This window comes from Myotis lucifugus, unplaced genomic scaffold, assembly GCF_000147115.1.
Source record: "Myotis lucifugus unplaced genomic scaffold, Myoluc2.0 scaffold_123, whole genome shotgun sequence".
NCBI lineage: Eukaryota > Metazoa > Chordata > Mammalia > Chiroptera > Vespertilionidae > Myotis > Myotis lucifugus.
In genome coordinates this window covers 3335959-3348287 of record NW_005871171.1, presented here as the reverse complement: position 1 = coordinate 3348287, position 12329 = coordinate 3335959, and the positions used below count along the sequence as shown (strand labels likewise).

Here is a 12329-nt window from a genome sequence, read left to right as displayed (position 1 = left end):
TCCTGTCAGGGCAACCACCATTCTGGTATGCGCGCACCCGTGGCGGGTAGGGCCCCCTGCTGCGTGAGAGGCACCTGTGCTGGGGGGTACGCACCCGTGGTGCGAGTGCACACGTGCAGTGAGTGCACACGTGTGGGGGGGGTGCACGCGTGTAGTGAGCGGGTACGTATAGTGTAAGTATGCACTTGTGATGTGCGTGTGCGTTTTGAGTGTACGTGTACGTTTGGGGTGAGCGTGTACGTTGTGAGTGCACTCATGCGTTGTGTGTGCGCACCTGTGCAGTGAGTGCACCTGTGCGGTGTGGGTGCACCTGTGCGGTGTGAGTGCACCTGTGCGGTGTGGGTGCACCTGTGCAGTGAGTGCACCTGTGCGGTGTGGGTGCACCTGTGTGGTGAGTGCACCTGTGCGGCGTGGGTGCACCTGTGCAGTGGGTACACCTGTGCGGTGTGAGTGCACCTGTGTGGTGTGGGTGCACCTGTGCAGTGAGTGCACCTGTGCGGTGTGGGTGCACCTGTGCAGTGAGTGCACCTGTGCGGTGTGGGTGCACCTGTGCAGTGGGTACACCTGTGCGGTGTGGGTGCACCTGTGCAGTGGGTACACCTGTGCGGTGTGGGTGCACCTGTGCGGTGAGTGCACCTGTGTGGTGTGGGTGCACCTGTGCGGTGAGTGCACCTGTGTGGTGTGGGTGCACCTGTGCGGTGAGTGCACCTGTGTGGCCTGAGTACACCTGTGCGGTGAGTGCACCTGTGTGGCCTGAGTACACCTGTGCGGTGTGGTCAGAGGAGGAGAGCAGGCATGCTCTGTGCTGGGGCTGCCCTGTCTCTGGGCCCTCAGCTCACCCCCATTTGGATGCAGGTAGATATGCCGTAAAGGCTGGTAGCTAAAGCCTTCGGTGCCTTGGATTCAGCTGCCTCTGAAGAGTGTTGGAATGGGGAACCTCCATCATCCATGCAGCAGGCCTGGTTTTTGGTCAGAACCTTTGCTGTCAGGTGGAAGTGAGGCATGTCTGCATTTGAATCTTCTCTCTGGAGTCAGCCACACCCAGTTTCTGTCCCATCTGGGGGTTGCTTTGTTTTTTTGTGGGGGTGTTTTTACTGTGACGACCAGGGCTTTTCTCTGACTCCTCTCGCCTCTCCTCCCCTTTCTGCTCACATCTCCCTTGCTGTCAGATTAGGAGATGTGGTAACAGCCATACCAGGGGAAAACAAAGGGCTATTGGCCAACGCATTTTTGAACTTGCAAAATGTCACAACGTGCATTAATGACCCTTCGGGAGTATTGTTGGAAACTGTTGCAGGCCACACCCACTGGACTTGGGCGTCAGCCGCTCATCTTTCCCTCTGCTCCTCTGCTGTTCAGCTGCTCACTGAGGTTCATTGTTGTGGCACATCAGTTAAGCTGTCCAAAAGAGGGCAATTGGGCAGTGACAAGACAAGCTCCTGTGTAATGGGAAGGGAATGAATGTGGTGATGCGTGCAGTGTAAGCGCTGCGGTAACATATCAGCGGCGCTGTCGGTGATTCACCGGCCCGGCACTGATTGATATGCCCAGCAGTGTGCCATGACCACGAGTCCCTGCGGCATTAGAAAGATGCGTATTTAACATCTGAAGGGTGCCTTTAAGTGTGTCCAAGGGGCATACGCATAGATATAAACATTTCTGGAGTTGGTGCCTGCGGGAAGTCAGCCACAGTGTCACGGCCATCTTTGGGGGAATTGGGAAGTTGGTTTTGTCTCCCCTGCCTCCTCGCCCAAAAGGGCTTGAGAATTCAGTCTTGTTGGAAGACAATACAATTTTTTCTTTATCAAAGAGATAATGGCTTAAAACTGATATCATTATGAGGCTTAAATCAACTTTCTGCTGGAGCAGGTCACCTGGGATGGGTGTGAAGGACAGAAAGGTTGGTCAGCTCTCCTGTCTGTGAGCCAGTCCTGGGCTGTAAAATTGAGTTCCATGAGCAGTAATCTGTCAACTGTCCCCACAACATACATTTTTTAAACCTGTGTCTGCATTTTCTTTTATAATGAAGGGGCCAGTTATCCTGGAAAAAAGAAAGGTAGCAAGGCAAAGGGGTATGTGTTAAAATAACTGGAAATGCCCACTTCACGGTACAAACATGAAGATTCTTTTATATACTTGCTTATGGCCTTGGCTCAGTTACCTAAAATGCGTATGTAAATATCAACGTATAGGAATGGAGAGAGAGCAATATTTCGAAGGCCTTTTTTCCCCTGAAGGTTATGAAATGGAGGCATGTTCTTGTTGTTTGTAAGGTTACTATAGGGCCTTCTCTGTTTTACATAATTAGTGTATTTGCTTTTCTCCTTGGTCTCTTTAATGACTTGATCCTTGCCAGGACCAGTACTTCCATATCGAAATATACTTTCAATTTTATTCTGATTTTTTAATTTTTAAGTGTACACTATCAATAGGAGAAACTTTATTGCTCAATTGTGTGCCTGCTAATGGATTTGTTTACTAACTCAGTACGGTTATTCCTATCTACCATTTTGGAAGGAATGCTTACTTTCTGGAGATTTGATGTGCATTTAGTCTGATGAGTGACTAGCCTGTCTTTTAGCTGTCTTCATTCTAACAGGAGATCTTGGTAGATAGTCCTCTATTCATGGAACCCAAGTTTAATAATACTATCAAGGCGTGGCGCTGAGGAGGACACTGATTTGACTGCTTCCTTCTAAAGCTAATGATTATTCTTACATGTAATTATCATATTGAAATTTGACCCAGAAGTCCATGAGTTACTATTTTATTTACCATTTCTCCCTGTGGACGATGAAACTGATTGGCTAGCCCATTGGAATAAAAGGGAGTAGAGTAATGGGAATTGTTCTCTTAGGTGTAACAGGACTTCTGCCTGGCTTTATTTATTAGATACACAGCTTACTGTTAGTTTGTATGTAATTTTTAATAGGCTTAATTCATTTTTTAAATGGCTTTAAAGTTCTGCTCTTTTATTTCAGAGCGAAAGTGTCAACACAGTTGTTAGACTCGCGATCCTCCAGGCTTTCCACTTCCCGGGCAGCTGACCCGGAAATCAGTTAGTTTGAGTGGAAAATAGGCGGTTTGTGCTTTTCAAGCGTATTTACTCCCTGGAAAATAAAAATAGGTGTTGACTTGTGTGGCTTTCTATCTGTGTGTTATCTCCAGCAGACAGGCCTGTTCGCTATTGTTTCAGTTGAGTAAGCAGTGGGCCGCAGGCCGGCGGGCTCACAGGTGATGGTTGGTGCGCAGTGGCAGTGGCAGTGGCAGTGGCAGGCCTGTGAGCCATACAGCCCACGGTCACTTCACCAGGCGTTTGAACATCATCACCCAGATGCAGCAGAACTGGCCAGGGATTCTGTAGTGACCTTTCCCTTTGTTTAATTTGCCTCCGAGGTTTAATTTCAAGGGACAAGTAATAATTGAATATGCCTAATAACTAAATGCTCATTTGGGACAAAATCCATCAAAATATAATTGGCATTTGATTTTTATGAAGGAAGAAGAAAACCGACTTGGCTGTTGAGGATGCGTTCTAAGAATATCTGACCACTTAATGTATCATTTGCAGCCTCCATTATAGTACATATTAATTGCAAATCCTTAAGTATTTGAACATTTTTGTGGGGAACCGTTGGGAGAGATCAACTGTTTTTGTTACCACTCCTCTCAGAAAGGCGGAGGTTATTGGTCTGCTGTGCAATAATTCACTCCTCTTTGATATGCAAACGATCCACGGTGAACATAAAAAAATCCTATCAGACTCATTTCACAGTTCTTAGCCACTCGGGTTCTCTGGAGCCCTGCGCCTCATTAGCCGGTGCTCTCCAATGCCGGCATAATTAAAATCTTTAACAGTTTAGCAAAGTAAAGATGTTTGGCTGATCACGTTGAGATGATTATCTACCCATTGTATTCTAAATGACAAAAATAAATTAAATTTAGACCTTGGCATTTTTTATTATGTGTTTCAAATGAATATAATGCACACAGCCTTCTTTTTTAATTCAGTACCTTAGACTTGGTAAGAAACACACCTGTTTCGCTTGCTGCTGTATAGTCAGAAAATGACCAGCTTTCTAGGTAGGGTAGTACGTCAGTTGACTGAAACCAGGAACCGCAGCCCAGCTGTAGCGGGATTGCCTAGTGAGGTCCAGGGCTCATGACTTCTCGTAGGTGTCCTCTCAGAGCGAGCTGAGCTGGCTAGTAGTCATTTAGAGTGGTTCTCTCCTGTGCACTAGCATGACATGGGGGGCGGATTTGGAAATCCCGGGCTGTCGAGAGGCGTGCCAGCAGAACTAAGGCTATGAGGCCACAGGAGTGAGACGGGCATACTCACCGTATGTCTTCTTGGGGATGTAAAATATGGGTTGACACTTATTCCTTAAGACCCATGTCCACTTTGACCCCTTTAGAAAACAAGAGAACTTTATTACTCCAACTTTACATTTTCATTGTATTCTGCAATGGTTCATTAGCACTGATCTAAGAAATGACAGTAATAATAGTGTTACTTGTATAAAAAGTTACACAGTTTTTCAGTAGACACATCCATCAATTAAGCATGTGGTACTAGAAACCAAAATTAATGAGGAAGATAGGTGTGTTAATGAAATAATCATAGTATAATCAATTTGACTGTTAAAAGTTGAAAAGCATTTCAGGAAGATGATATGAATTCATAATTTATGTCTAAAAGTGATTAATAAAAACTATATTTAATAACAAAGCTATTTGTCATCATTTAAGACTTAAGCACAAAAATTACTCATTTTTTGGTTCATGTTGTCATAATAGTATTGTTGAACACATTTATTTTGAGTCCTTCTTTGTGTCTAAAAATATATAACATCTATCCACTTTTTCCCCCCCAAAATCTGGAAACCACCAAGGGGATGGAGGCTTACCATCGGCTGCAGCCGAGGACACCTCACCTGCACTCGAGGGAGTAGAGGGTTGTCACTGCATTGTTGGCTTTCGTTGGGAGGGAAAGACACTGCAGCCCCAGAGCCCCCTGACACTAGGCTTTGTTTACTGACTCTTTGATTTAATTACTGTTTGAAGAGGACGGAATTGGCTGTTAATTGATTTAATTATCCAATTTGTTTGTTTCAGGCATGATTCCAGCAGAACTGCAGCAGCTCTGGAAAGAGGTGACGAGTGCGCACCCTGCCGAGGAGACCACGGGCAGCAGCCACAGCAGCGTGGATCTGACCACGGCCACCTGCGTCTCCTCCGCCCCTGCCAAGACCTCCCTCATCATGAACCCACATGCCTCTACCAATGGACAGCTCTCAGTCCACACCCCCAAGAGGGAAAGGTAGGAACGAGCCACTGAGATGTGTCCAAAAATGTCTGTAACAAGGAGGGTGGGGTGTGCCTCACCCTGTCTTCATGCCCCCTCGTTGGCTCTATGGGACTTGCATGTGCATATAATCACTTAAGAATGTGTTCAATATTGTTTGGGTGCGAAGCACCTGAGAGTTTGCACCTTTTCAACATGGAGTTAGCACTGCTGTGGCTCTAACCTACACTGCAGCCCAGCCAGCGGCCTTGCCTTCTCCTTGGACGGGTTTGGTTTAGGGCTTCCAGGCTTCCTCTCTCTGCCAGGTGCTCACCCGTGCAAGCTGGTTGTCTTGGCTCCAAACCTCTTCTAAGGGAGTAGCAGTGTCCGCTGTGGGCAGTGTTGAATTGTGGTTTGAGAAACATGGAACTTGTGCTGCTCTGCACTGCCCTCCTTGCAGGCAGGGAGCCCATCTTTTCATTATGGTGTTCCCACAGCACATGAGCTTCTTAAAAGTAAACCCCGGGAAGGTGCGAGGCTGGAGGGCGGAGGCCGCGTCTGCGCCCACAGGGGTCCGCAGCTCACCTTCTGGTGGCGGGAGTGCGCTGCCGGGGTCCAGTCGTCGTGGTTCCGGGTGGGAGCTTGGACTTGCCCTGAGCCCCTTTGGGCTGTTGAAGCTGAGGTTGTGGGAGACCCACCATGTGAGCACAGCTGAGGGAGGAAGCGGAGCAGCCACGACTGTGTCTTAGTGCCAGAAGCACTGATGCCACTGTGGCTGCTTTTCAGAAGTAGAATGTGTCGATGCAGATAATGCTCTTAAATTAGAAGGTTTTCTTAGTTTACTGTTTTTAAGTCATTTCCTGTATATTACATAAGGCAAAGCTTCCACAGACAGGGGAAACCTTAGAATTAAAATGTGATAGTGTCATTACCATGAGAAAAAAACAAATTTTATATTTTGTTTTTAATAGAAGTGACTCAGTGAAAGTTTTAAAATTATGTTTTCACTTAAGCAATTACAAATATAATTTTATATATTTCTTGAAATATCAAACATCAGGAAGCCCACTGCCTTAATTAGGTTTGTATCTTTATACCAGCAGCATTTTATCCATTTAGAGTTTAGTAATCACAGACAACATTATCTAAATACGTGTGTGTGTGTGTGTGTGTGTATCATATTCAGCGTAACACCTACGAGGCATTCCCCAAATGAGATATGTGTATGCTTGAACCAGACCTTTTGACTCGCATTTTAAGATCCTTTGGAATCTCTGCGGAAGGCAGAGGGGACCGAATGATGCTTTAGGCTGACTGGGTTAGGAGGTGTGAAGAATGGGGTGGTTCCGGCAGAAGCAGCTTGGATCCCCTGCCCAACGGAGGCTTCTGCTGCTCCCAGTTAGGAAAGGTTGAAGTGTCTGGAGCCAGTCTTGGGTCTGGCTGGCTGTGTAGTCCTTTAGAATGTCTTTGTTCTTTTAAAAACACTACCCCTTCAGTGGCTTTGGGGAGAAGGCTCTAGGCGCCCCCTTGCTGCACGTGCGTTGGTGTCCTGGGGTGGCTGCCCCGTCGCGGCTAGGCACCCGCACGGCCCCTTTACCGCAGAGCAGGGGGCCCTGTGCCAAAAATGCCCACCGAGGCCCTGGGGGTGTTTGCACGGATACCCCGTGACACACACTCTTGCTCGGATGCCGTGTGCTCAGCTTCATTCCAGAGGCCGTGCGTCCACACTCAGGTGAGGGCGAGCAGGGAGGCGAGGGGAGAGAACCTTCTCACGTCTTAGAGCGCGTTTGGAAGGAAGTGGATCCTACAGACAGTCCAACTCCAGAATAAGTTTGACTTTTTTATGATCCTTGTTTGTCTGCACAAAACTTGAGCATAATCCTCGGTATACTACATGGCAGAATTAGACTATGGATCAGAAAAGGTCCGGGCCTCACTGAGCCTTATCGGGGGTAAAAGCAGGCTGAGTGCTGGAGCTGCGCGTGCAGGGATGAAGCAGCTGTGACATTACCTGCCACTGCTCCTCTCGACTTAGATTTCTGTAGATTCCTAGATGTGGCTGGATTAAAAGAAAATTCTAATTAGCACATTTTAACTGAATGTAGCAAATAAGACAAATGAGCACCTGAGGTTGAAGATAATTCAGAGTTATAACCTTGCAGAACTGGTCATCAAAAATGCAACTATCATGTATAAATAGGTACTTAAAAGAATGCGATAGGGTCTTACCCAGTTAAGGTTAATTTCTAAGTCCTGTGTGTGCTGTCCTGTTTAAGTAGTGGAAACAGAAAGCGGTCACCATAACAACAGGTTCTCGCTGCCACCCAGAGCTGCTGCTGGTCAGGGGTCGCTGGGAGAAGGGTCTCGTCCTCAGTCCTGGCCCCCGTGAACGCCCTGCCCTGGGCTCGCCTCGCGCTGCCCGTGTTCCTGACAGGATCTGACCAGGAGGAGCTGGGTGCTCTTTGCGAAGGTGTGGAAAAGGCATTGTTGTGGGGGTTTGTTTTGGACGTAGTCGGGTGCAGCCCCTTCTCCAGCCCTGGCCGTGCACCCTGGCCTCCTGCTCGCAGCACAGCAGCTCTGGGCCCCGGTGAGCTGCAGGCTGTTACGGAGATAAATACCGCACTTGGCACGACACTCCCACTCTCCTCTTTAATTTGTCTTCCACAGGAAAAGTGTAATTAAATCATTCAGGGAAAACCCTGGAGTGTGGAGCAGGGAGGAGATGTGCTTTGGTAACGATGGCTGAAGCCCACTTCCCTGCTGTGCGGGCACCCCCTCTCCCTGCGACGGCATGAGTGGCCCTGTCCTTTGGGGGCAGTGCCAACCCCCAGGTCCAGGCTTCCTCACATCCTGTCCAGGTGCCTCAGGGACAGTCGGCATCAGAATTCGGGACTTTCTCCCCACAATTTAATCCCGTTTGCTGTGACCCCGCCTCCGTCCCCAGTGCCCGAGAAGTGGGGGTGGGCAGAAGCTGAAGGGGCTGACAGAGGAGAAGGCACCTTCCTGACTCGGACTGCCATGTCATTCCACAGGACGAGAGGTGGATGACAGAACTCAGACCCGGGGTCCGGTACACGTGACAGTATTACCTTGTTTTCTTTACTCGTCTGACTATCTTGCTTTAGGAAATTCCAAGTTTTGATGTGGGTAAATAAAATCCACAGCATGCAAATGAAACATTTATGAAAATGCTAAATTTAGTAAAGCCCTTGGAGCTTCTTGGATCAAAGCAGTTATGTAAATACAAATAGCAATTACTACTTAAGTAATTGCCTGAGTTAAAATTCTAAATATCGCATTATGTTATGGTGCGCTGGGGAAGGGAAGGCGCTCACACTGCATCAGTCTTTCTCTGCACAGGCGTGGGCTGAGTGATGGCTCATGGTATCCACGTGACCGCTGGGAAGCTGGAGGGGTTATCATACCCATTTCACAGATGAGGAAATTGAGTCATAGAGATTAAATAACTGGTGTAGGGTCACAGAACTGATTAGTGGCATATCCAGGTTCCAAATTCAAGTCTCTCTTCTAGTTTATAAATCAGCACTTGAAGTTTCCATTCAGCTTAGAAGTGAATACAGTCATGCACTCAACGCTGGGTCAGTCAATGCTGGGCTGCATGTTGGACGGCGGCCCCATAAAATTATAATGGAGCTGAAGAGTTCCTGTCACCAAGCGCTATCTTAGTGTCAGCGCGCAGTGCACGACGCGTGTGGTGGTGCTGCTGGTGGAAACACACCCGCTGCCTGCCGGTCCTGTGAAGTGCAGCCCGCACAGCCCTGCCCTGCACGCGGCACTTGCTGACACACGACTGTCACGGGTTCTGCACTCACCGTGCTGTCGTTTTCGTCGTGTGAAACAGTGTGCATGTTACTTAGGCAGCAGCCCCGTCCAGCTCGTGTTCACACGTGTCCGGTTTGCACCATCTTCTCTTGTGCTGGAATCCATCTCGTGTGGTTGTGTAGTTACGTGCTGCACAGGCTTGCAGCCCAGGAGCAGTAGGCTGTACGTGTGGCTGGGCGTGGGGCGGGCCAGGCCGTCCAGGCCTGTGTGGGTGCACTCCGTGATGTTCACATGACAACAGCATCCCCTAAAGACCCGTTTCTCGGAGTGTGTTCCTGTCCTTAAGCATCACATCACATGACTACCTGTGATGAACTAAAGTCAGTATTCCTAAAAGAAATTTTAAATTTAATTTAAAATTAATTCAGTTAAGCTTCTGTGTGTACATCAACACATTTTAAGGAAAATAGCAGTTTCCTCTTAACTTGGATACAGATATGTTCTAGGCCTTTGGTGAAGGCCTACAAATTATTTATGGTCTGAAGCAGCACATAAAAAACAAAAATGACCCCCGTGCAAGACGTGCACACAGGCAGATGCACAGCAAGCCTTTCTCTCTCTCTTAAAAGTGCCCCCACTTTCCTGTCCGCCTTGTGAATCTCACGTTTCCTTGGTGATACATCCCGGGTCTCTGCTCCATTCCCGCTGTCCTCTGTGGGCCTCACTGGAAATACTCCTTTTGTCGTGATCCTTCCCAGATTTTTGCTCTCAGTCTACCCACCGTCAGCGGCTGTTCCGTAATGTGCGTGTCTCAGTCATAGCTCTGCTAGGTATTTGTTCCAAGCCTTCCCGAAGCATCGGGTACGAGGCTTCCTTAGCCTTCGCAAGGATCGCAGTTGCCCGGCCTCTGCTTTGGTTGCAGACTGTTCTCAGAGTGAGGGGACCACATCCGGCCCCTCTCCCGGGGCCTCCTGCCGCCGTCCACTCACCACGCCTCTTCCTTCGTCGTCATTCTCCTCTGTTGGCGCCGCGCATGTATCCCACTGGCTTGTGCTGTCTGCGCTGCGCAGCTGGCAGCGCTTTTCAAATAGCCCTGAAGCCGTGGCTTGGCTCATGCGCCCTCAGACAGTTTCACGTGATACAGTGTCTGTTCTGCGCTGGTGGCCTCTTGCCATGTTGCCATGTATCTGACTGTGTAACAATAACATTTGTGTCTACTGGGCCTCACTATTTTCAAAAGGCAGGGGACTCTGAAATGTGGACAGCCTGGTGCTTTCTTTCTAATTTTTTAAACTAAATTCTATGTTGATGAATAAATATTGGTGCTTTTGGTGTATTTTCTAAAATTCTAGAAGCTTGGTTTCAGAATTGTTGTAGTTTCACAAGCCTTTCACTGTTGTATATATTCCTAGTTGGGGCCTTTTGAGCCAGAAAATCAGTCAGTAAGCTCTAGCCTCTCATCATTCGGAGCAGTGCTTGCTCGTTGCACCTTTTCTTGGTTTCGGTTTTGAAAATCAGATGATTGGTCTTGTGTTTCTTTTGATTTGAAGTATGTACTTGAGCACACACTGGCTACCACCAATCTTCCTTTCCCTTAGAGCAGTGGTTCTCAACCTTCCTAATGCCGCGACCCTTTAATACAGTTCCTCATATTGTGGTGACCCCCAACCATAAAATTATTTTCGTTGCTACTTCATAACTGTAATGTTGCTACTGTTATGAATCGTAATGTAAATATCTGATATGCAGGACGTATTTTCATTGTTCGCGACCCACAGGTTGAGAACCGCTGCCTTAGAGCATTTTGGAGAACCTTCAGTCAAATTGTCCCAAATCGTCTTCAAAATTGTTGCTGCTTCCTGCAAATATGTATTGAGGCAATTGATCTATAACAGAGGTCAGCAAATTATGGCCTACCAGCCAAGCCTGGCCCACAGCTCATTTTGTAAATAAAGTTTTATTGGAACACAGCGATGCTCATTTATTTATGCATCATCTGTGGTTGCTTTCACACTGGAGTGGCTGCCTTGAGCAGTTGTAGCAGAAACTAAGTGGCCCACAAAAACGAAAATATTTTACTTTCTGGCCATTTACTGAAAAAAATTTGTCAACTTCTGACCTTAACTAACAAGACCATGTTTCTCAGATTTCCTGATGGTATTCTTACAGGTGTTGGGTGGATATTCCTCCAGGAAGATTTGGGTTTCATGGTCTGAGATGAGGTGTAGAAGATGTGTTTGTCATACCTGCCCGAGATTCTTGCTGCTCAATGTCAGCAGCTGCAGCGAGTTTGGCATCACCTGGCAGCCTGTTAGCAATGCACAGTCAGGTGGGCACTGCTCTCCGCCCAGGGCGGGCGTGGTCATCAGGTCCCCTGGTTTGGGCAATGTTGGGAAGTAGGAGTTTTTTGGGAAATTTTTGAAAATCTAATCCTTCCCATTCTTGTGTGAACCAGCAGAGCAGAGGGAGTGTTGCTGGAGGGAGAGGAGCCGGCATGCAGGGCGGTGGAGGCAGCCACCATGTGCTGAGCTACTGCTCTGTGGGGCCCTATAAATAAAAGCCTTGCCCTGGCTTGTGTGGCTCAGTGGATAGAGCGTCGGCCTATGTACTGAAGGGTGTTGGGTTCAGTTCCTGTCAATGGCACATACCCAGGTTGTGGGCTTAATCCCCAATGTGGGGTGTGCAAGAGGCAGCCAATCAATGATTCCCTCTCATCATTGATGTTTCTCTCCCTCTCTCTTCCTCTTTGAAATCAATTTTATATATATATATATATATATATATATATATATATATATGCCTTGACATCTGCCTTGATGCTCTTTTTCCCATTTAAGCCTCACAATAACCCTATGGGCTACTTACTGTCCTGTTTGTACAAATGGGATTGTGGGGCCCAGAAGCCACACAACTAGCTGGACTGGCCCCGAGGTCCTTGCACTGACAGCCATAGTCTGGTGGTCCCGGGGCTGCTCCACCCAGACTGTTGGGTTACAGTCTTCAGCCCTTAGAGCTCAGGGATCAGGACCAGGCCATAAGCATCAGGTGGTCGTCTGCTCAGCCATGAGGGGCGTTTGGAGAAGCCCCCGAGGTCCTCTGCTGCGTGTCTGTCTCGTCTTTCTGCCCGGAGCACGCAGGGGGTAGGCTGGGCGCGTCCTGCCAGCTGTCCTAGGGACCAGAAAGGGAAGGGTGGGTGGGCAGAGGCAGGGGCCTGAAATGCAGGCGCCTCTTTCTGTTCCAGAGCGACACTTTGAAGCATCAC

The 12329-nt window shown here is 48.1% G+C and overlaps 1 protein-coding gene across 7 annotated transcripts in view; it reads left to right on the top strand.

Annotated features, from left to right (window-relative positions):
- FOXP1 (forkhead box P1) overlaps positions 1 to 12329 on the top strand; it is a 213530-nt gene that overhangs the window by 130986 nt on the left and 70215 nt on the right. For all 7 annotated transcript variants that reach the window (XM_023758106.1, XM_023758108.1, XM_023758109.1 and 4 more), the window contains one exon: positions 5116 to 5320. In XM_023758106.1, coding sequence (XP_023613874.1) covers positions 5116 to 5320 — 205 coding nt within the window. The remainder of the gene's footprint in view (positions 1 to 5115; positions 5321 to 12329) is intronic.